General features: G+C 45.9%; 1 protein-coding gene across 1 annotated transcript in view; it reads right to left on the bottom strand.

Moving 5' to 3' along the window:
• Positions 1-25,648, bottom strand: part of LOC144783434 (contactin-3-like) — a 206,584-nt gene that overhangs the window by 13,291 nt on the left and 167,645 nt on the right. The window contains exons 11-12 of the mRNA XM_078662414.1: positions 12,884-13,070; positions 11,949-12,061 (exon numbers count right to left, since the gene is read on the bottom strand). Of these exons, the coding sequence (XP_078518540.1) occupies positions 11,949-12,061; positions 12,884-13,070 (300 nt within the window). The remainder of the gene's footprint in view (positions 1-11,948; positions 12,062-12,883; positions 13,071-25,648) is intronic.

Consider the following 25,648-nt stretch of genomic DNA (forward strand, 5'->3'; position numbering starts at 1 on the left):
ATTTTCATGAATTTCTTTAATCTAAAAACAAACACTAACATATATTAAACAAAAAACAAAGCCAAACAAAGCAATTGGATGTAACCTAACTCATAAAATAATGCATATTTTTTTTCTCCAAATTTACCAATATAATTAATAACCTCCAAATAAAGTGCTCCATAATTTATAAATTCATTTGACTTTAAACAAAAAAAGACAGTATTTCAATAAAAAAATAAAGTAGTAATCCAAAAATAACAATAAAACACTATACTCAGCCAGACCTTGAGGAAACAACATTACGCATAATTTCACCATGAAATGAACTTTTACATGCACAAATAGATAAACATGAATTTTTCAAAAGAACATTTTTATTAAATTATATGACAGAATGTAAAATAACTAATTTAAATAGTATAATTAATTATTATATTATATAATATTAAAATGAATAATTACACCTGAAAACAATTACCCCATTTTATAAAAACTTAAGCAATAAATATCATATTTATATCCAAACAAACTCCACTCACACTAGCTCCAATAAACCTCACAATCTTCACAATCTAAAACAATCTTAATTATACAAATCAAAATAAAAGAATCAGAAGATTGTTTCTTTTTTTTAAAACTCTTTTATGTGTCAAAAAAGGAGATATTGTAATCATACATTCAAGTAAGATACATAAAAAAACAACAGCAAGGGAGAGATAGAACAACGATTGAATCATATAGCATATTCATAGCATACTCATATATAACATAAATAGCACAAATTGGCACAGGGATATACATTTTTTTTCGACAATAGCATTCCTTGTTGAGCTGCTTTTCTAGGCAATAAATTAATTCATATAATTTCTTTGTTTGGGAGCAAGATATCTTAAAGCTCTCCTACTCTAAGACCCCCCACAGATATCTATATTTCCGAAGAGCCAGAACTCCCCTAACTTTAGGCAGAGCCTTCTCTCTTTCCTTTCGCCAATTTCTTTAAGAATTAATCACCATTCCATCTCCGTAGGGGGTTTAGAAGAGATCCAAGCTCTAGCTATCGCTAGTCGTGCAGCAACAATCCTTATTAACAATATAGGACCCTTCTGCCCAGCATCTTTTCTATATCCTATCATCCTCTCTGTTATTGACAGCCTAAAATCCCCCCCCTAATCTGTTCGAGATAGTCACCAGAATCTTATCCCAGAACCCCTTCAACAAAGGGCAGAGCACAAACATGTGCACAATATCTGCTGCATATTGGCCGCATTTAGGGCAATTCTGACGGGCCCTTCTCTGAGCCCCCCCCCCAATACATTCTCATCTTGAGACCATCGAGCATTTTTTTCTGGTGTATGATAAAGATGACACAGTGTCTGAAATTGCTGCAACTGTAGGGTAGTTAAATGTACAAATCGAGAAATATTATGAAAAGCAACCTTCATTTTGTCAATAGTAATAGCCTCCCCCAAATTCTCACTCCATTTAAAGTGCCAGTTTCTCACACCCATCTGTCCTGTTCTGACACAGCATTTGCTATAACTTGCTAATAGTTGCTTGCTGATTCGGACCATACATTCCCACATACTAGCTCCACTAACCATCCGTATTTCTAACCTCCTAACCAAATGGTCCCTAACCTGCAGATATTTTTTTTAAAAAGGGATTGTGGTATATTAAATGTTACGGCGAGGTTCTCGAATGTCTTCATGCCATTACTATCAAACAGTTGTCCCAAAAAGTGTACCCCATATTTGGCCCATTGAAGGACAATGTTATCTTGATAAATGCCGGGCAGCATTGGATTACCCCATATGGGAAGTTTACTATGCAGTAAGGGGAGAGAGAGTCTGGTCTCAATATTTTTCCATATATAAACAGATTCCTGTATGGTCTTAAACCGTACACGTTTAAAATAGTTGGGGTCATTAATGTGATAAAGAAACAGCCTACTCTCCGCACCCAAAATCAGCCACTGCCAAGGCTCCGTTAGATTAGAATTCAGAAGGCTCCGAAAGCGGCCAACAAAAGCCAAAAAAAAACAGAATTTAAAATCGGGTAGATCTAGCCCTCCCTGGTTATATGGAAGTTTCATTAATCCTACGGCTTTTCTTGCTTTCCGATACCCTTAGATAAAACTACTAAGAACGCAGTCTGACTTTCTAAAAGAAACGTTCGGAATATGCAAAGGAATAGACCTAAAAAAATAAAGACATTTGGGGAGTATCTTTATTTTAATGACTTGCATCTGCCCAAGACACTCAGTGGAAGTTTATGCCATGTCTTTAATTGTTTTTTCAACTATATTCAATAAAAAAACATAATTTAGACAATATATTAACTCGATTTTGGAAGAGATTTGTACCCCCAAATAAGTAGCCTTCTCACAAACACCCATGACTACATCCTCTGGCTGAAAATTTAACAGGACTTGAGTTTTATTCCGATTTAACTTGTACCCGGAAAAACACCCAAAGCGTTTTGCCTCCCTATCTATGTGTTCTATAGCCTCCTTTAGTTTCTCAGTAAACATAGCTATATCGTCGGCATGCGCCGTCAGCTTAAGGAAGGGTTGCTCAATATTCAACGGGAGGATCGCATTATTAGCCAAAAGTGGCTGAATAAAGATTATTTCAACAAGAGGCACATTATAAAAATGTAATTAAATAAATATAGTAAAATTTTTGTAAGAAATTGTAATAATCAAAAAAATACTTTAGGTAAAACATTAGACACCCTAGCTTACAAAGTAACCAGCAACCCAAAATTAGAGTGAAAGCCAAGAACGAAGAAATAAATATAACAAATCAATTATTTAATTAAAAGTACATAATTAAGCATTACAATTGCAACCCTAAAAGTAACTATGGGCCTGATTAGGATATCAGTGAACCTGCCACCGGTAGGCTGCCGGTGGTAGGTTCACCGCCATCATGAGGCCAATTACCGCTTGCCAGATTGTGATGGTGGGTGGTGTGCTGGCAGGCGGAAAGCCCGAATGCCATGGGTCCGACAGAAGCAATCGTTACCGTTGCCTGTTGGACCGCCCCACATCCACAGAATGGTGGCGGTGCCTAGCAGACATCGTTCGCCAGATTAGGATGCTGGACCCCAAAAGGCTGGTGGGGATTGACTTTAGGGGCCCATTGTGGGCCCCGCTTGTGCAGGGGAAAGTTGAATTTGAACTTGGGGGAACCCCCTACATTTCCCTGCACCAGATAGCAGGCACCGCATGGTGCCTGCCACGTAGTGCAGGGAATAGCAAAGCCTGCCCTCCTAGCATTGTGGCGGGTGCTGCAGCCAGCAGCACTCGCCGCAATGTTAAAAATGCCTTTTGGGACTGCTGTGGTGGCGGCCGCATTGTAATATCATATGTGAAACTACCACCTAATAGGCGGGTGGCCCCCATCACCGAGATGATGGTGGATGGACAGAAGTCCGTCCGCCATTGTATTCAACCCCTATGACAGTACAATATATCTGTAAATAATATATTTAACATTCATATTCATGACAAAAATTATATCTATTGGACACCTGCACACAATTGAAGTAGTAAATTCCAAGTGCAGAATCCCCAATCATTTTCTGAACAAAGCATATATTGCTTAACTTTGAATACTGTGGCTGCTTATGCTGTCATGAAGAACACTGGACAGTATACCATGTAGTTAACATTTATTTGGGCAGAAATATAAGCCACAGCATTTTATTTACTGGTATGTTTTGTTTCATCGTTTTAGCTTTTATTTGCGCTATATTTACTTTTACTTATTCATTTCAATTATGCCACACACATTGGTGATATATTTAGGAACTGATCTGTCACCCAATTCCAACTTTCTCCTCGCAATCATTTCCAGAATCCCTAACATCTTGTAAATTCGAACAACTCTATAATAGATTGCTAATAAATTTTTATATGAACGCTATTTTCAGTATTCACAATGAAATTTCTTCACTTCGGATGATTTAATAAATGGCAAGTATTTAACAAAATCATAGCAAAGAGGGAAATCACTGAAAGCATCAGTTGTAAAATTCATATCACCAACATTTGATGCAGGAAAGAAAACAATACATAAACTACTGACTTAAAGGTAAAGCAAATATATTATGGGATAGAATTTCTCGATATCACAGATTGAGTACGTAGAACATATATTGTTGTTAGCTATTTGTTTGACATAAAATGGATATTGATTTTCGGTAAAAAGGTTATTCAGAGTTGGGGGCGTGGTTTCGGCGCCGTCAGGAATGGCCGCCTCACCGAGGAGCTTGGAAGTGGCGTGAACGGAACGGGAGCACTCCGAGTGCTTCCATTGCTTTGTGGGGTGCGCCGGCCGCAATATTCATTTTAGGAGTGCCGGCTGCCTCCTTTGATGTCTTGGCCGAATTACGGGGTGAGCGCTATGCAGCGTTTTTGATGTTTTTCCCTCAGCAATGACGGTTAGCGTTTGATGCGACCGCCATTTTGATGCGCTTTTCCCCGACGAGCGCTGCACGTTTTTCCTACTTGAGCCACCTCACTAGCTGCTGGATACAACATTCTATGCCCTCAGTTGTAATCCTTTGTCTGCCTTTGATGACATTTTTGGCCCTAAAGAGGTAATTGCTCCTGGAATGTTTTTCTTCATATATTTACCTAAATTTTGCTTTTTCACCGCCAATTTGGAAGGAACCTTTCCTCTCACGCTAGCAGTTGGTCTCTCCTAATATTCTTGCACTGGGACTTGCATTGCTGACAAAGAGATTTATTATGTGAGTCTCTGCACATACACTTTCAAGAAATTTATATTCCAGGATATTTCACCTGCATTTTATTTTGCATATTTATTCGTTTTCCTGACTGTGATTTGTGAATCCTTAATACCATTTTGGAGGTTCTGATTTATCCTTTCTCTCACATTGAATATGTTTGTTTCTCTTTTTGAGAATTAATTTTTATATTCAACAAATGTTTTAGTGCTACATTCTCCTCTCAAGCTACTGACCCATTCAATCTCTGAAACTTGCTGCATCTTGTCTCAACTTTTTGCTCTTTCAGTAGCAATGGCAATGTCGCGCCACAGTCGTAATTCTGTACAACATGTTAATTCTTCTGCAATTTCTCTGGAAGATGCCAATCCCTTCAGTGTTTACAAGAGAATATAGAGGATGCAGCCAATGACTGTTCTTTCACTAAGTGCTCATCTCCTCTTCCTTCTCGCTCAAATAACAAAAGTATTTCTAAAGTACCTTCGTCGTCTGCCTCTACAGGGAAACGCGTAAAAACAAATCCTCCATCACCTCCTAACGTGACTTCTTCTATCTCTATGGAGCTTCTACTAGAAGAAATTTGTTCCCGCAAACCATACATGGAGGAAATTTGGACACTAATGCTCGTCTTCAAAGTCAACTGGTCCCATATGGAGCAAAAGGTAGATCTTCTCGAGAAAATCTCTTCAGTCCAAGTATTTACTGATCAAGTTCCGAATATGCACAGAGAAATTCAAAATCTCAAGACCCAAGTGGAAAATTTGGAACATCGCAATAGGCGCAACAATCTTCGCATTTACGGCCTGGCAGAAGGTCTTGAAGGGTCAAATCCCATATCCTTTTTTCAAACTTTTTTACCTCAGCTTCTTGGTTTCCCAGGCTCTCCATCTCTAAACATCCAGGGAGCCCATCATCTAGGTCCATCTTCTCGTACCTCTACCTCTTCGTCTTCTACAGTGAAACCCAGAGGTGTTATTTTTATACTTTTCGGAGTATACTGATCTACTCAAGGTTCTTCAACTGCCAAGCAGAAAGGGAAAATCACTTGGAATGGTGCCAATCTCTTCTTTGCACAGGATTACGCAAAGAGTACCGCTGACCATCGCAAGACGTTTTTGGACATAACACCTGTTCTCCGTTCCCTGAATGCCCGTTATGGCTTATTCCATCCATGCCTATTTAAAGTGACTTATAACAACAAGACGACCAACTATGAAGATCCAGTTCTACTTCAGCAATTTCTTGACTCTTGTAAAAATGAATCCATGGAAATTCCTCATTCATAAATACCGTGCGGAGCTTCTATATGTATTGCAGTGATGGCCTATCCCGATGTCCTCTCTGCACTTCTTCCCCTTTCGTATTTTGTATTTTGTTGTTCTGTGCCCTGTATTTTGTATTTTGTATTCTTGTATTGTTTTTTGGTTTGGTATGATCCTCTTTTGTTAACATTCTCTCTTTTGGCTTTTTCTAGATGTGGCTGTGTGACCCCTTGACCTGACCTGTTCTTTCTTCATGTTCACTTGGAAGTTGTTCCCCCTGCGCTCGTCCCTGTGGTCTCTTCAGTCCAGTGTGTTCATTTCCTCATGTGGCTCCACCATCCCAATTCTCAATGTTTTCCTCTGGGATGTCTCTTTTTTGTCTTTCTTAATTTTTATGTATTACTTTTGAATCACATCTTCGATCTCCATTACCTTCTCTTTTCGTATTTTCTCTCCCTGTTTCTCTTCTTTAACTTTCGATGTTTTCTAGTTTCTACATTACCTACTACTGTGTTCATCATTTTGCCTCTTCTCTTTACCTTGTTTTCATACTCATTCCTGACTTCACTTTTCCTTCTTATTTTCTTTCTTTTCTTCCTCTCAGTAAGAATGTTTTACCATATTATGGTATTTACTCATGTATTGTTAATATTACAGTTCATTGGCATTTTTTTTATTTTTTTTGCAGTGCTTGTGCATGTTTTTGTTAACAGTAGTTTCTTGACCTATATTGACCTATATTGATACAGATCTTTTAAGCATTCATGTTTGTTCTTTTTGACAGTATCATTTTACTGCTTATTATAATATTTGTGCATGTTTTCACTTTAATTATTCTCATTTAGAGTTTTAACTTGGAACGTTAAAGGAGTTAATCTATATATATAAAAAACAAAGTATGTCCGTTTGTCCTTTATGCATTACTACACCATTCATCTGATCAGCATGAAACTTTGGGAAGTTGTTGAGTACACTCCCGCGAAGGTTTCTGGCTAAAAAAAAAAAAAAAAATTTAAAAAAAAAAAAAAAAATTCTTAAAAGTTGTTAAGTACGCTCCCGCGAAAGTTTCTGGCAAAAAAAAAAGAAAAATGTGTTAAATATCGGCCCCCCAGGGCCCTCATAATCTTTCCAATACTGAACATTTACAGTTTATGGTGCGACTCGCTTTTGCAATGACCATCAACAAAGCACAAGGACAATCGCTGCAAGTGTGTGGACTAGATTTGGAGAATCCGTGCTTTTCACATGGACAACTGTATGTGGCCAGCTCACGCGTCGGAAAACCTTTTGATTTATTTGTGTACGCAACGTTTACAGTTTCCGGTGCGACTCGCTTTTGCAATGACCATCAACAAAGCACAAGGAAAATCGCTGCAAGTGTGTGGACTAGATTTGGAGAATCCGTGCTTCTCACATGGACAACTGTATGTGGCCAGCTCACGCGTCGGAAAACCTTCTGATTTATTCGTGTACGCACCAGACGGAAAAACAAAAATACTGTGTATCCACAAGCACTCGAATAAATAAACAGAATTAAAACAACACTTTAAAATGATTTCCATATTAAAATGAATAAGTTTCAATAAAAATGACACAATGTAAATTGAATGTTATCGTAAAAAGTTTCCTTAAATTTCCTTTCTTCTGAGATCGCAGCAACGCGCGACGGGTAAGCTAGTAATCCTATTAAAAGACAACGTGTGTTAATTCATCTAGCTAGATTAAATACTGATATTGCTTTTATTCAGGACACCCAAGTTGAAAAGAGGTTGTGTGGGTCATGGCTTATTGCTTATCAATATTATGTCATAAAAAAACACCTATTTTTAATATTACATCAGGAAAACGATCTAGAAGGTCGTTGGGTAATTGTTAAGTTACTAATTGATCAAATACCTTTAGTACTGTTCAATATTTATGCCCCTGTTACTGTTGATAATGTGTTTTGGAAGCTAATTTCAGACAAGCTTGTCATGTTTGATGATGATTATATTATTTTTGGAGGTGATTGTAATCAGGTCCTCGACCCTATTCTAGACAGACATTCCTCTGTTAAATTCTCTAACACCAAGATGCACTCACAATTCACCTCTGCAATACGTTGCAAAGCATTAACTGACATTTGGAGGATTTGTAATCCAGACCTACAGGAAAATACATGGTATTCTCCCCCTCATAACTCCCAATCCAGAATTGATAATTTTTTCTTTAGCAAATCTTTGTCCCAACTTGACTCACATTCTGAGATTGGCTCCATCCTAATTTCTGACCATGCCCTTGTTTTTGTTGACTTTGAGCTACTTCCTTTCTCTCCTCATGCTGATAGATGGCGTTTCAATAATTCACTACTATCAGATCCTAACTTCACAGGCCGAATCACATCATTTGCTTCTGAATTTTTCTCTGTTAATTCTACTCCAGATTCTTCTCCGGTAATGATTTGGGACTCCTTTAAAGCAGCGGTTAGAGGTTTTATTATGAACTTTGTTTCTCGGAAAAAGAAATTCTTTGAAACCAAAAATACCCAGCTATTAGCTAAAATTAAGCATCTTGAATATTCTTATTATCGTTCCAACTCTGAGGTTTCCCTAAAGAATCTCATTGAGGCAAACATTTATTTCAATAAGTCCTCTACAGAAGCTGCCTCCTCTTATCTTTTAAGAAGCAGTGCCCGATATTATGGAGGTCAGAATAAAAAGGGTAAATTACTTATTTGAAGATTCGTCAGGAACGGACTAAAATTGAATCCATCCGTAACAATGCTGGTGATTCACTATTTAAGGATGATGATATTCTTAATGAATTTGTTTCTTTTTACAAAACTTTATATACACCGGAGCAACAACCTTCCTCTGATGCAATCTCTTCTTACTTTCATTCGATTCTCCCCCCTCCCGCTCATGACACAAACTTTACATCATTGGATTCGGATATCACCTTATCTGAAATTAAAAATGCTATTTCAAAACTAAAAAGGGGGAAAGCATCTGGCCCTGATGATTTTGCTATTGAATGTTAAGCCTATTTCTCCTCCTTATTACTCCCCCATCTGTTTTCGCTTTATCAGTTCTTTATAAAGGATGGTGCCTCTTCAGGTTCTTTTTAAGAGGCCGTGATCTGTTTAATTCCCAAAGACAATAAAGACAATAAAGATCCCTCTTTCTGTAAAAATGATCGTCCGATCTCTTTGGTTAATTTAGATTACAATATTTTTGCAAAGCTTCTCGCCCTTCGTATTGACCCCGTTTCACCCAATCTTATTGGACCGGAGCAATCTGGCTTTGTCAAAGGCTGATTATCTTCAGACAATTCCCGGGTTTTCTTTAATATTCTTATTAAGGCCTCCTCTCTTACTTATCCCATTGCTGCTATAGCATTGGATGCTGAAAAAGCATTTGATAGAATTGGAAGGGATTTTATGTTCCAGGCACTTAAATGGATTGGGTTCTCTGCTAAATTAATTTCTCTCATTTCATTGTTATATTCAGGACCGAAAGCCTCTATTTTTGTTAATGGGAAATCCTCTGAATACTTCTCCCTTTATTAGAGTTGTTCGACAAGGCTGTCCCTTATCTTCCTTTTTATTTATAATTGCTTTAGAGCCTTTTTTAACAAAAATTAGGTTAGATGATAGTATTTCTGGCCTTAAACTAGGTAATTCACATGTTAAAATGTCTGTCTATGCCAATGACATCCTTCTTTATTGTTTTAATCCCTCTACTCCTCTCCCAGCTTTCCTAGCTCAAGTTAATACTTTCTCTCAACTTTCTGGTTACCGTCTTAACTCTGATAAATGTGAAGTTCTACCCTTGAATTTTCTATGTTTAAAGCAAGATTTTATCTCAAATGGTTTCTCTTGGAAAACAACTAGAATTAAACATTTAGGCTTATGGTTCTCTCCCACCATTCCAGAAACTTTGAAAGGAAACTTTGATAATCTGATCAAAACTTTGTCTGCATCTATTGATCGTTGGCATCCACTTTTTCTCTCCTGGTGGGGGCGACTAGATTCTATTAAGATGATGCTTTCTCCAATATTTCTTTATCTTTTATCTACGATTCCGGTCCATATACCTGCTTTTTATTTTTTTTTAAATTGATTTTATATAAAACAAATTCCTTTGGAAGAACAAATCTCCACGAATAGCTCTTAATGCTCTTAAAGCGGATACACTTTCTGGCAGCCTCAAATTTCCTGATTTTAAATCTTATCATTATATGTTTTCCTTGAGACAATCCTCTCGTTGGCTCTCTTCTGATCCAGATCATTATATTCACCCTCCTATTTGGTTGAATATTGAGAAGCACTTTATAGCCCCTTTTAATTTTAATGAATCTCTTACTTTTACTAACACTATTTCTTCGTTTCATTCTCAAGTAATTTCTCATACACGTAAAATATCAATACCTCTTCTCCCAACCTCCTACCGGCTCTTTCCTCATTAGATCACCAACCTATTTGGCATAATCATTTGTTACGTATTAAGGGCCATACCATTTATTGGAAAACATGGAGATCCAAGGGTTTACTCTGGATTTCTCAATTGATATCTAATAATTCTCCTTTCTCTTTTTCGGATCTTCAATTAAAATTTTCTTTACCCTCTTCCTGTAGGTCTCAATACGAATCGCTCCTTCTTCCTCTTTTGCAATATATTCTTTCCTTGCCATCTACTCCTACCATTCCACCCAAATGCTCTACTCTCTTTCCTTTATTGTCTTTTACTACTTCTGCCTTTTGATTGCCCTTCTTTTTCCCGTTTTTTGCTTTTAGTCTGGCCTCAACTTAATAAAATGTTTAATACCCAAGTCCCATTCTCCATCTCTAATAGCTTTTTAGGCTCACTATCACCCTCCTGGTCACACTCAACCCCCACCCCTCACTCATTGATCTGCTATTAGCAATAGCCCTTCATCTAATCACTTCTAACTGGAAATACGCTGAAAAAATCACTTGGTGGAGTGCTTTTTGTTTTCATCATAGATAAGATACTGGCAGTGTCACCCCCATCTCTTTGTGTATTAAAAGAAATATTTTATGGCTTCCCTTATCCTCATATCTAACAAACTTAGCTTCAGCATCTTCCACCATAATTAACTCTCCGGAGAAAGTTAGGAAACCTCCGTAATTTTCTGTTGTCTTTTATTTTTAAATACCTGATGATTGTTCTCCGATATCACTCCTTTTTTCTTCGCATAACTTATTTTGTGCATACTTCATAATATATTTTATGATGTTACTACTGATGTATTAGGTTAAAATGCAGGTAATGTTTACCCTTCTTGTTTTCCCCCTCTTCCTTCTCTTGCTGCCCCCTCCCCTTCCCCCCTTTTTAATAGTCATAGCAGTTTTTTATTAAATTTTGCCTTTATAATATTTCTTTCTCTGTATGTTATAATCTTTTCTTCAATAAACTTTAAACTTAAAAAAAAGGTTATTCAGAGTTGTGTGCCTCATTTTAAGATCTGCAAAATGCAACATTTAGCTGCTGAGGTAGAGGTGCCATTTCTGTCACACTGATGAGGTTGGTCTGTCTTTTTAAAGATTCCCACCACAAAGTTAAGGGTTTATTCAGAGAGCCGCTTGCTTGTGTCAACATTGCAGTGCCATTGATATGCTGTGTTTTTTATCGCAGCACATCTGGGAAAAGTTTGGTGATTCCCTACAAGACCACCATGTCTCTCTTGCAAGCATGTTATGCTGTAATAAATGGTGATGGACCAGGCATGAAGTCGGAAGTTAGTTTTGAGGACATGATAACTACCCAATGGCATTCTCTGCTCTAAGATTAGAAAGGTTGCTGTTGTCTGCTCCCTTTGTACCGCATGAAAGTGCAAAGGTTGCTGGAGTGGACGTTTCACACTTAGTGGTACAAGTAACATTAAACCACACATCTCTAAATCAGAACTACGGTTGAAGAAATAGGCATTTTCTATGGTTCTACTCACTTTGTATCCTGTAACTTCAGACTCGTTTTCAAGCGCTCGAACATGTTCCCAGTTGAGGAATAGTTTGGAGTCAGTTATATTCCAAACTAAATTTCCAGGGGGCTGATTTGGAGCTAGAATGAGATAAAAAATATTCAAAATGATAGCTCATATTTCACAACTCTGATATGCAAATTATAAATTAACAATGATTGCATAGTGTTCTGCCATTTGTCTTTTCCCTCCCAGTGACAGCCGTTCTGCACTAATCTGTTAGATGCAATTTAAAAAGGGGATCAATTCATAATCGCACCCCTTCAAAAGACCCTTGTTGTGGGTGTGTTTGCTTCTATGTAGTCCCCCGTCTGGTATAGGAATATAAAACAAGCATAAATTAGCGTCCTTGTTGGATTCTCAATTTCACTAACGCAAAAGTTGTTCAGGGTAGCACTTTGACTCCCTCGCAGGTTTTCACTGTTAAATTACAACAGGCCAACCATGCTGAAATTTAGCAGGGGAAAGACATGTCACAGAGGCAACACATGCAAAATTAGGTATATTAATTACTAGTCCTTCATGTTAATACGTAATTTTAAAGTGAAAGTAGGATGCATATCTCACCCCTTGAGGTAATAGTATTTACCACGTGTGGTACAAATCACCCCCTATTCTGCCCAACTGGTAATGAGGGCCTGTATGTATTGTAGTTAAGGTGTGGCGTAGCGGCCAGAGTGCCTGACTTCGGACTACGGGGTTCATGGTTTGGGCACCGGCCGCAGGTTAGCCCAGCACCATGTGACTCTGGGCAATAGCTCGCTTAATGTTCCTGAGGGCCCCCAGCTCCGGGACACCACTTCGAAGGTAGCTGTGCGCTTTACAAATACTGGTATTTCATTTCATTTCATCGTTATCCTTTCTTGTAACAAGCGTTATGTTTGCCCAAGGTATGTACCTACCAGGTTTTTTTGTGGTAGCATTGACAGAGGCACTAAATGGTCCAGCCCCAGCACTATTATAGGCTCGCACAGCAGCATAATAATGAGTGTTGCTCATTAGCCTTGTCAGGTTCACAGAGGTCACATTTCCAGCCACACTTATGCTGCTGGAAGTTTCATCATTACCTTCATTATTCCAATATCGGACCTTAAGTGAAAAAAAGAGGCAACTCATTTTTGTTCATCCTGATCTGTACATATAATATAACACATATGAGCATATAAAATGACAAAACATATTACCCATCAGCATGTTTTTTTGCATGTTTTCAAAAATAAATATTTTTAAGAATCTACTTGAGCACAGAAATATAGGTATTAGTTCTTTCAGCTGTATACCATATGTTATGTTAAATTGTTGCAGAGGTTTTGTACACCACAGTATACACCATTTCTACTGACTTCAGCCACTAGTTAAATTTAATTTGCCAGTAACCCTAAGTTCTTCCTAAAAATGACAGAAGAGGTTAATTACATAGATGGGTACAAGGAATTCCATACTCCAGCTAAACCCTCGACCATGGGTAGGGAAAAGAGGGGGATTGCGACATATATCCTAAATTCATCACCTTGGAAAATTCTGAAATTCATTAATAAATCACCTCTTTTTAATTTTTGGGTATGTGAGGTGGGTGAGTCATGGCACATACTTCTAATCAATTTTTTTTTTGTAAATCAGTGTGCAAACACAAAATAAAACAGTACAACGAGCGACATCTCTGAATCATAGTCTACACATGGGCAACGTACTTTAGGAAAAAGAGTTTCAACGGCAGAGCAGCATAGTTAGTTCGAAGTCCAATCCAGGAGGCCAGGCGGAGCCGAGCCAGCTGTCTCGTGCACTAAGTGCTGAGCCCATTGAAAGGTGCCATGAGCGTCGCAGAACAGGAACGAACCTCCCTCCCATCCCTCCCCTCCCTCCCCCCCGTGGTGATGACAGCCATTCATTCATACACACACACTACTCTCAGTTAAAGTTGAAATAGGTGGAGCGCGCGCACCGAGGAAGGGCAGACTGCCGAGGGCAATCCTCGTGAAAGGAATCGGACCAGAGGGCCCCAGCGAAAGATGAAGTTCTTAAAGTTCCCCAGAAAGATGTCCGCCACTCTCTCCACACTCAGGAGTCTCCACAACCTCGCGTGCCAGAGGGAGATCGCTGGAGCGGCCGGCGTCTTCCACGCCGCTGCAAGGGTGAGTTTAGCCGCCCCAAGACAGAGCCAGAGAATTTGCTTATCGGCTCTCGTTTGGTGCTCAAGGCCTGGGTCCCGAAGCCCGAGTAGGACATGTTCTAGTGAGGTAGATATTGGGTAGCCCAGGATGTCCTTGAGGTGGGACAAGATCTCCTCCCAATAAAGGCGAATGATCGGGCAGTCCCACCAGATATGGCGGAAATCCCCCAAGAACCCGCAGCCTCTCCAACAACGGTCGGAAGCGGATGGAAAGATGCGATGCAGTTTGGATGGGCATAAGTACCAGTCCATCATCGTTTTGAGGTGGGCTTCTCGCAGCACGACCGAGCGATTATGCGCCGAGACGTCCCGCCAGAGACCCGCCCATTCGGCATTGGAGATGTCTCTCCCGATCGTTTCCTCCCAATGTCCCATATAGCGTGGGCGGGGCGATGCCGCCGTAGTGAGCAGCAATTTATAGAGAAAGGAGATGGCCCCCTTCATGGTGGTAGTGCGCAGAAGGAAGGCCTCGAAGGCGGAAGGCGGTCTCGTAGCAGCATCACCCATCCCTGGGGAGGTAGCCCAGTGGAGGAGCTGGAGATGGTGGTACCTTTCAGACGGGGGAACCCCGTATTCTCTCATGCAATTAGTGAAGGTGAGCGGAACGGTGCCATGGAAGAGGTGAGTAAGTGCTCGACAGCCTCCCTCATGCCACAAATGAAAGGGACCCTCCTGCATCACGGGGGGGAAGGCCGGGTTGAAATGAATGGGGGTAAAGGGCGACGGGAACGTCGTCCAATGATCATCGCCTGAGACTGTATCCCACACTTTCCGCACCGTGCTGGTAGGGGTACTGATATAGGCATTCCTGGGCCTATCACTCTTGGGCTTCCAAGCGAGATCCCATATGGACCGTCCGGCGACACTCCTGTCCATATGCAGCCAGTGTTTCTCCGAGAGTTGCTGGGACCATTCCACTAGAACTCGCAGTTGCGCCGCTTTATAATACAGGTGCATATCGGGAAGACCCACTCCTCCATCCGACCGCAATCTGCGCAATGTAAAGAAGGAGAAGCGTGCACGCCCGTCCTGCCAGATGAAGCGGAGCATCAGGGTCTTGAGGCGTCTAAAAAAGCAAGGTCCAGCGGGATCGGAAGAGCCTGGAAAAGGTAGAGCAACTTAGGGAGGAGAACCATCTTAATGGCGTGTATCCTACCTAGCCAAGAGATGTACTTGGGCTGCCAGCGGGCTAAGTCAGCCCGGATGGACGACAGCAGCGGAGGGAAATTCGCCGCAAACATGCCCCCCACAGTGGGTGTTAAACGGACCCCCAGATACAAGAGGGAGCCAGTCGCCCAGGACAGGGGGGTCAAAGGCCGTACCCGCTCCTCCTCAGCTGGTGATAGCGTGAGGTTCAGGATGTACGACTTCCCAAAGTTTACCTTAAAGCCGGCTACCTCCTCAAATTCGGACAGTACCTTCTGAACGTGTGGGAGCGAGCGAGCAGGATCTCCTATGGACAGCAGAACATCATCAGCGAAGAGTGAGATTTTGTGTTGCTCTCCCGCGAAGGGAAGGCCCCGAATCCCCTCATGCTGCCGCACCACCAACGCCAGCGGTTCAATGCTAAGCGCAAAGAGCAGAGGGGAGAGAGGACAGCCCTGTCTAGTTCCGCGGGAGTGGGAGAAGAAGGGTGACAGATGGCCATTAACGGTTACCCTGGAGCGGGGAGTACTGTAGTTCGCCCGGATCATCGTGATGAATTTATCCGAGAAACCGAAGGCCGCCAGGGTACTAAACAAAAACCCCCAATCCACGCGATCGAAGGCCTTCTCCGCGTCCAATCCCACTAGCACCGCTGGGATGCGGAATCTATCGGCCTTTCGATCAAATGGATCACCCGGCGTAAATTATCGTGGGTCTGGCGTCCCGAGATAAAGCCCGACTGGTCCGGGTGGATGAGGACCGGCATCAGCTCCTGGAGGCGTCGTGCAATAATAGACGAATACAATTTCGCGTCGATGTTCAAAAGGGCGATCGGCCAGTAGGAAGAGCAGTGAGCGGGATCCTTCCCGGGTTTAGGAATGACCGAGACCACCGCCTCAGCCATAGAGCCAGAGATGCCGCCAGACTCTGCCATTGCATTAAAGAGATCCGTGAGATGGTCACAGATCTCGGTGGCGAAAGCCTGATAAAAAAGGGCGGTATATCCGTCAGGTCCCGGCGCCTTGTGAGGCTTCAGGGCCTTGATGGCGTCCAGAATTTCCTCCCGGGAGAAAGGGGCCGTTAAGCGTTCGTTGCGGTCAGCAGAGACTTGAGGCAGCGACAAGTCGGCCAGATATCGCCGTTGCTTATCGGGATTGTGAGCGTCACCTCTATAGAGATCAGCGTAAAAGCGGCCAAACAGGGCAGCCTTTTCCTCGTCACGGTGAAGGGGGTCCCCCGCTCCGTCCTGCATGCTTCCAATGTATTCCCTTTCCCGTTTATCTCGGAGTTGACGGGCTAAATGCCTCCCCACCTTGTTACCCTGAGCGTAGGAAGCGTGGCGCAGCCGCAGTAGAGTAAATTCTGCCCTATTGTTGTAGTGGGCCCTCAATTTCCCCCGCACCGCAGTAAGAGGGCGAAGGGTGAGCCGAGAGGGGTTCAATTTATGCTCCGCTTCTAGATCGGTCAGCTCAGCCTCCAGTTTCTCACGTTCCGCTCTCCGCAACTTGTTAAGATTGGCGTTGAGAGCGAGGCACGTGCCTCTCAAGGAAGCCTTACAGGCGTCCCAGGTCATCAAGATGGAGGTGTCCGAGACCGGGTTCAGTGCCCAGAAGTCGCGAATGGCCGTTCGTAACGCTTTGCAAGAAGTGTCATCTCGGAGTAAGGCAGCAGGGAAATACCATTTGCGCAATCCGTCGCCTTTCGCCAACCAGCGCAACCCAAGGACCAGTAAGCTGTGATCTGAGACAGAGAGTGGAAAGATGTTGGAGTCGCGGACATCGCCCCGAAGAGCTTGGCTTAGAAAAACATGATCGAGCCTGGAATAAGAGCGATGGACAGCAGAAAAGAAAGTGTAGTCTCGGGAGTGGGGGTGCAGTGCGCGCCAACTATCAATCTTCCACGCCGCTGCAAGGGTGAGTTTAGCCGCCCCAAGACAGAGCCAGAGAATTTGCTTATCGGCTCTCGTTTGGTGCTCAAGGCCTGGGTCCCGAAGCCCGAGTAGGACATGTTCTAGTGAGGTAGATATCGGGTAGCCCAGGATGTCCTTGAGGTGGGACAAGATCTCCTCTCAATAAGGGCGAATGATCGGGCAGTCCCACCAGATATGGCGGAAATCCCCCAAGAACCCGCAGCCTCTCCAAAAACGGTCGGAAGCGGATGGAAAGATGCGATGCAGTTTGGATGGGCATAAGTACCAGTCCATCATCGTTTTGAGGTGGGCTTCTCGCAGCACGACCGAGCGATTATGCGCCGAGACGTCCCGCCAGAGACCCGCCCATTCGGCATTGGAGATGTCTCTCCCGATCGTTTCCTCCCAATGTCCCATATAGCGTGGGCGGGGCGATGCCGCCGTAGTGAGCAGCAATTTATAGAGAAAGGAGATGGCCCCCTTCATGGTGGTAGTGCGCAGAAGGAAGGCCTCGAAGGCGGAAGGCGGTCTCGTAGCAGCATCACCCATCCCTGGGGAGGTAGCCCAGTGGAGGAGCTGGAGATGGTGGTACCTTTCAGACGGGGGAACCCCGTAGTCTCTCATGCAATTAGTGAAGGTGAGCGGAACGGTGCCATGGAAGAGGTGAGTAAGTGCTCGACAGCCTCCCTCACGCCACAAACGAAAGGGACCCGCCTGCATCACGGGGGGGAAGGCCGGGTTGAAATGAATGGGGGTAAAGGGTGACGGGAACGTCGTCCAATGATCATCGCCTGAGACTGTATCCCACACTTTCAGCACCGTGCTGGTAGGGGTACTGATATAGGCATTCCTGGGCCTATCACTCTTGGGCTTCCAAGCGAGATCCCATATGGACCGTCCGGCGACACTCCTGTCCATATGCAGCCAGTGTTTCTCCGAGAGTTGCTGGGACCATTCCACTAGAACTCGCAGTTGCGCCGCTTTATAATACAGGTGCATATCGGGAAGACCCACTCCTCCATCCGACCGCAATCGGCGCAATGTAAAGAAGGAGAAGCGTGCACGCCCGTCCTGCCAGATGAAGCGGAGCATCAGGGTCTTGAGGCGTCTAAAAAAGCAAGGTCCAGCGGGATCGGAAGAGCCTGGAAAAGGTAGAGCAACTTAGGGAGGAGAACCATCTTAATGGCGTGTATCCTACCTAGCCAAGAGATGTACTTGGGCTGCCAGCGGGCTAAGTCAGCCCGGATGGACGACAGCAGCGGATGGAAATTCGCCGCAAACAGGCCCCCCACAGTGGGTGTTAAACGGACCCCCAGATACAAGAGGGAGCCGGTCGCCCAGGACAGGGGGGTCAAAGGCCGTACCCGCTCCTCCTCAGCTGGTGATAGCGTGAGGTTCAGGATGTACGACTTCCCAAAGTTTACCTTAAAGCCGGCTACCTCCTCAAATTCGGACAGTACCTTCTGGACGTGTGGGAGCGAGCGAGCAGGATCTCCTATGGACAGCAGAACATCATCAGCGAAGAGTGAGATTTTGTGTTGCTCTCCCGCGAAGGGAAGGCCCCGAATCCCCTCATGCTGCCGCACCACCAACGCCAGCGGTTCAATGCTAAGCGCAAAGAGCAGAGGGGAGAGAGGACAGCCCTGTCTAGTTCCGCGGGAGTGGGAGAAGAAGGGTGACAGATGGCCATTAACGGTTACCCTGGAGCGGGGAGTACTGTAGTTCGCCCGGATCATCGTGATGAATTTATCCGAGAAACCGAAGGCTGCCAGGGTACTAAACAAAAACCCCCAATCCACGCGATCGAAGGCCTTCTCCGCGTCCAATCCCACTAGCACCGCTGGGATGCGGAATCTATCGGCCTTTCGATCAAATGGATCACCCGGCGTAAATTATCGTGGGTCTGGCGTCCCGAGATAAAGCCCGACTGGTCCGGGTGGATGAGGACCGGCATCAGCTCCTGGAGGCGTCGTGCAATAATAGACGAATACAATTTCGCGTCGATGTTCAAAAGGGCGATCGGCCAGTAGGAAGAGCAGTGAGCGGGATCCTTCCCGGGTTTAGGAATGACCGAGACCACCGCCTCAGCCATAGAGCCAGAGATGCCGCCAGACTCTGCCATTGCATTAAAGAGATCCGTGAGATGGTCACAGATCTCGGTGGCGAAAGCCTGATAAAAAAGGGCGGTATATCCGTCAGGTCCCGGCGCCTTGTGAGGCTTCAGGGCCTTGATGGCGTCCAGAATTTCCTCCCGGGAGAAAGGGGCCGTTAAGCGTTCGTTGCGGTCAGCAGAGACTTGAGGCAGCGACAAGTCGGCCAGATATCGCCGTTGCTTATCGGGATTGTGAGCGTCACCTCTATAGAGATCAGGGTAAAAGCGGCCAAACAGGGCAGCCTTTTCCTCGTCACGGTGAAGGGGGTCCCCCGCTCCGTCCTGCATGCTTCCAATGTATTCCCTTTCCCGTTTATCTCGGAGTTGACGGGCTAAATGCCTCCCCACCTTGTTACCCTGATCGTAGGAAGCGTGGCGCAGCCGCAGTAGAGTAAATTCTGCCCTATTGTTGTAGTGGGCCCTCAATTTCCCCCGCACCGCAGTAAGAGGGCGAAGGGTGAGCCGAGAGGGGTTCAATTTATGCGCCGCTTCTAGATCGGTCAGCTCAGCCTCCAGTTTCTCACGTTCCGCTCTCCGCAACTTGTTAAGATTGGCGTTGAGAGCGAGGCACGTGCCTCTCAAGGAAGCCTTACAGGCGTCCCAGGTCATCAAGATGGAGGTGTCCGAGACCGGGTTCAGTGCCCAGAAGTCGCGAATGGCCGTTCGTAACGCTTTGCAAGAAGTGTCATCTCGGAGTAAGGCAGCAGGGAAATACCATTTGCGCAATCCCTCGCCTTTCGCCAACCAGCGCAACCCAAGGACCAGTAATCTGTGATCTGAGACAGAGAGTGGAAAGATGTTGGAGTCGCGGACATCGCCCCGAAGAGCTTGGCTTAGAAAAACATGATCGAGCCTGGAATAAGAGCGATGGACAGCAGAAAAGAAAGTGTAGTCTCGGGAGTGGGGGTGCAGTGCGCGCCAACTATCAATCAAACCCATTTCACTTATCTTACGCTGCGTGGCTGAGGAGAACGTGCCGGCATCGGCTCTAAGGGTGCCTGAAGTATCCAGGGTTTTATCCCATACCATGTTAAAGTCACCGAGAAGAATCAGATGACCCTCCACAAAGTTCTCAATTTTCCGTAGCAGCACTTGTAGAAAACTATTCTGCCCTGAGTTGGGAGCATACACCACCACAAAAGTACAAATCCTCTCATACAGCAACCCCTTGACCAGCAACCACCGGCCCTCTCTGTCACTCTGCATCCCTAGTGGCTGGAAGTGAAGGGCCGCTCGAAATAGAAGGGCTACCCCCCTATGCTTGGTGGAAGCCGAGGACCTATAGATAAGCGGGAAGTGCCTATGCCTAAGGCGGATCTCATCCTTACGCGCCAAGTGGGTTTCCTGCAGACCCACCACGTCAAGCTGATGGTCTATCAAGTATTTCCATATTTTTTGGTGTTTCTGTGGCGAATTCAAGCCCTTCACATTCCAAGTAGCAATATTAAGTGACATAGAGGTAAGGGAAAGTCACCCGCTCTGAAGTCGATACCCCCACCCGCCTCCCCGAACCAGTCAGTACATCAGTTCCACTCCCCCCTTCCCTACAGCTAACAGCGACCCACACACCAACAGCAGCACGCATAACCATCCACGCAATCCTGTCATCACCACCCCATCGAACAACCCACCCAAACTCCCCAACCCCCCGTCCCTCCTTCCACCCAACAGTCCCCCCCGCCTGCCACACGTCCGAGCATCCAGAATCCAACAGCCCCCCCCCTCAGTACCCCGCCATGTCTCACCCATCCCTCCCCGTCCCAACCCAAAAACAAACAAGAACAGAAAAAATGTACTTAGCAGTCCCATCGGGGAACAGTTCGAAGTGGTCTGCTTGGGCTGGGGGTGTGGTATCCAGTGCAGGATCCCACAGGCCACGGTACGGGGTGTCTTCTCCAAAAGTACACTGAAACCCACGGTACCTGGCAGCAAGCGCCCCTCCGGCACTAGCCCGCAGGCGGCTCAAGGTTCAAGCGGCACCGGAGCTTTGCTGGGACGACGCCAAAGTCGCCGAGGCCACCTCTCTCTTGTAGGCGAGCTGCAGGGTCAGGCCGCCCACGATCAGAGGCCGGGCCTACACTCTGCCATGAAGAGGAACGTCTGCACCGTCGTTGCTGTGATCTGCCAGACCCCTGCGAAGGAGTCTCATCGTCCAGTCCCAACAGTTCTTTAGCCGCCTGGAGAGATCGAATCTGTTCAAGTCTGTTCTCCCAACGGAAGATGATGCGGAAGGGATGACCCCACGAGTAGGAGATGTTGCGTTCCCGGAGGAAGGTGGTCACCGGGCGGAATTCCCGCCGCTTCTGAAGGGTCTTCGCTGCTAAGTCCTGGTACAGCTGCGGATGATGTTTTCTGAATTGCAAGGGCGAGAGAGTCCGCGCCTTCCGTAAGATCCGCTCCTTCAGCTGGAAATCGTGCACACAGGCCAGGATGTCCGGGGGCGGCCCTCCACCCCGTCTAGGGAGACCGACCCTGTGCACTCTGTCCATTTTGATTTCCCGAACATCAGCGTCATCCAGAACGTGCAAGAAAAGAGCTTGGACATAACTCCGCAGATCACCTGCTTCTCCGTCCCAGGGTACCGCCCGAATGCGGATGTTGTTCCGGCGGGAACGGTTTTCCAGGTCCTCCGTATGGGCCTGAAGATCCAAGTTCTGCTCCATGAGCCTAATTATATCCTGCTGCAGCTGATGGATATCATTTGCCCCGTTTAGGTCATGGTCTTCCAGCGTGGCAACTCTTTCTCCGAGGTCATCCACGTCCCTCCGCACCTCCTGGAGGTCCGACGCTAGTTGGGCGCGAAGTTCAGAGATGTCTTCCTTGATGGAGGCAAAGAGCTCCGTCATGAAGGCCTTGGTTGCAGGGGCCTCATCGTCCGAGTTCTTGGGCGAGGCGCTTGGTCCAGGGGACCGTGGTTGTTGCGAAGTCTTTGCTGCGCCATCCTTACCGGCCTTCCCCTTGCGCAGCGAGGAGGACATCGCGACTCCTCCGGGTAGGGTAGCCGTCACTCCTCCGGTATTCACAAGGGCGCCTCAGCACCTGCTCTGGGGAATCAGGACGCGTACCGGCCTCCTCACAGTCGGGGCTTCGCAAGTGCAGGTCTCAGTCCGTAATCCAGGTGTCCGCCTCTAGCACTCCGCCACAGGGGGTAGCGTCGTCGATGTTGCTGCTAGGGTTCCAGGGGCACGGCTCCCCAGCCTCCCGGTCCCGGTCTCTGTCTGGCCTCACCACGGCCAGCCGCCGCCGCACAACGCGTTCCACTCACCACTCGGGCCGCGTAGCTCTCCAGCCGGGCCCCCAACGGAGGGCACCTCCACGACCTCTCAGTACCCCAGAGGCACAGGCGCGGCACAAGCAGGGGGGCACCGGGTCCCCCCCGGAGACTCCTTCCAGGCGTTCAAATCTCAGGGGGCCCGCTCTCAGGAAGGCCGTCCCAGCCTCCCACACTCTTCAGGGACGGGGCCGGTGAAAGATAGCGCCGCTGCCGGGGCCCCCAGTGCCGCTGGTCCCTCACCATGGACTTCCCGCTCCGCCCGCTGTGCTCTTCCACCTCTCGCTCAGAGCCGCTCCCCAAAGCCACGGGGGGCAGCGCAAGTCCAACAGGCCGGAGCTCTCTCTATGCCGCAGCTGCACCACCATGCTCTCGTCTGGCACCAGCAGAGCCCAGAGCCCGAGCCCGCCAAGTGCCTAGGGCTCGGGAGCACGAATCACCAGCAGCAAGTGCTCCGGGGCCCTCCTCTAGGCCTTTTCCGATCGGTGGCGATCTTCGATGTCCCCACTCTAATGCAGGGCGCCCCTAGGAGTGGGTGCAGAGGGGGGAGGTCGCGGCCGGGCCGCAGCGTCAGGTCCGCCGAAGCGTGGCCGGGGGGGAGGGGAAGCAGCGAGGGCGCCGCACTCACCCAGGCCAGCCGGTCCTCCCTAGCGACGCTCCCCTCCAAACTTCGCCTCTGGTGTGGTGTAGGGGAGAAGCGCTGCGGGCCAAAGGCCGACCGCCCGTCTTCGTTGCGGCTCCGGCAGTGCTAGCTTCACGCAGCCGCGGATCGCGGACCGGAAGTCCGGTGCTCCTCCTTACGCAAGGCCGGGGATTGCTGGGCCACAGGCCGCCGTCGCGGCAATGTCCGCCCCTGGGCTTCCACGGCCACAGCCGAAGCTCCGGGACGGACCCTTCAGTTCTAGGGGTCACTGGAGGTCCAAACGGGTGAAAGAGCAGGCCGCCTCAGGTGCTATTACAATGCGTAGCTGGGCTCAGCGCCGGAGGGACACGAGAAAGCATCTCACTCCGTCGCCATCTTGGCCACGCCCCTCTAATCAATTTTTATAACAATTGCTTTGATAACGAGAACTCAATTAGTGGCAGACCTGGATTTAGGCCTAGAGTCCTTACTGTCCTTGCATCATAAGCCTATGACAATCACTTGGGTAGGAGACTTCAGTGCACATTATTACCAATTTTTAGCCAAATAAATCTGCTGAATTAAGGATGAGCATGATGAGGCCCTTGTTCATTTTAAACATGATCCGTATGGAATAGCTTTGAACAGTCTACATGATGAAGCTAAGCCTCAGGCTCAGTAGCGGCTCCTGGAGGGAGTGCTGCGGGGCGGCCGGGTAAGGGAGGGGCAGGGTGTTGACTAGTAAACGCCGGCATACGGCAGATCGGAGTTAGGTAAATAAATAAATAAAACAAATTCAATTGCGCCCGCTGCAAAGCATTTGCCATTGCAGCGCACAAAATGTAATTCTTTTTATTTATGTATTTCCTAACAGAATGCTTGTTAAGGGCAAGTTGAAACTCTGTGCTCAGAATAAGGGCATGAGGAAAAGATGGGAGGTGGAAAATCAGGGCCGGACTGGGAACCAAAACCGGCCCTGGCAATGTGCTGGGCCGCCCCCCCCCTCCTCCCCCTGGGTGGGGGGCAGAGGGGAGGGGGGATGCGACCGAGCTCTTTAACAGGGCCGCTTTTCCGCCGAATTTGTTACAGGGCCGATTTTGCAGGTTCTGTAACAAACACGGCCCCCAGGGGCCCAAAAACGGCCCCCACCCTTGCGGCCGACCGGGGGATTGCCCGGTGCCCGCAACGCCCAGTCCGGGCCTGTGGAAAATCAGTCATCTGTTGTTGCCTATAGTATGATGTCCCCCAGGAGTGTCTACAAGCTTACCTGACCCTAGTGCCAAATGCCCAGCACCGGTTTATTCTGACCAGATTTAGGGCTAATTTGTTGCCACTGATGGTGGGGTTCCCTGCTAATTGCAATTTCTTGTCAAAACTTTCTCCATGCCCCTGTGATGGTGTGTCTCCCCTAGCAAAGGTGCACATTGTATTATTTTGCCAGTACTATGAGTTCCCCAGACAAAAATTTGTCCTACGTCTTATTAAAATATAAAACATTAAACAGTACAGCCCAGCTCTGCCATTTCTGCAACAACTAAACAAGTCACTGGTCTGCTGTGTAATGAGTTCTTATCTATGGCATATTTTAAAAATAAGGACACATTTGTAGGTGGACTCTTTTTAACCAAGTTGTAGCTTTGCATGAATATGAGTTTTATTGTTTATGAATTTTAATGTGAAAGTTTTATGATGATTGTTTTTATGTACTTTTATGTTACTGAAGAGTAATGAATAAAGTTTATGCATGGTGATGACGACTATTTTTGATCTGTTCGCACCCGGATGGAATGATGTATGCTGTAAATGTGTCTAAAAGGGTATACTCTATTTTAAAATTGGTTTGATGTTTTGCCTAAGTCCAACAGAAACTGACACATTTGTTACTTATCACTAAGGTCCTACTTGAGTATTTTGTTAGAAGAGGTCCAGTAACCATGGTTTATGAGAAGTGCAGGCTACAGGAAAAGCCACAGTATTGTGGTATAAATGGAAAATGAGGGGAGAGAAAACATGTATTTGGGATGCACAGACATAATGGAATGCTGAAATAGGATAACACTAAAGAAGAGCCAGGAACTGCAAGGAAAAGTAAGTAGGGCCAAATTAGGAGTTCATTAGACGGGTTACTCCGTCACAAATGTTGACGGATATCCTGATCCCCATATTACAAGTGCCAATGGATATAATGCACTTGTAATATGGTATAGGGGATATCCATCACATTTGTGGCAGGGTAACTCATCCGCCTTACTCTTATTCAGGGCCTTGGTAGTATAAAATCGTTTAAATGGTAGGCTTTCAGAATGATTGTAACCTACATTACATGCTACATGAGAAGAAAAAAGTTCAAACGATCGGAAGATAATAGTGGAGAGGAGGATAGAAAAACAGCAGATG

This window comes from Lissotriton helveticus, chromosome 9 (assembly GCF_964261635.1).
Source record: "Lissotriton helveticus chromosome 9, aLisHel1.1, whole genome shotgun sequence".
NCBI classification, from domain to species: Eukaryota; Metazoa; Chordata; class Amphibia; order Caudata; family Salamandridae; genus Lissotriton; species Lissotriton helveticus.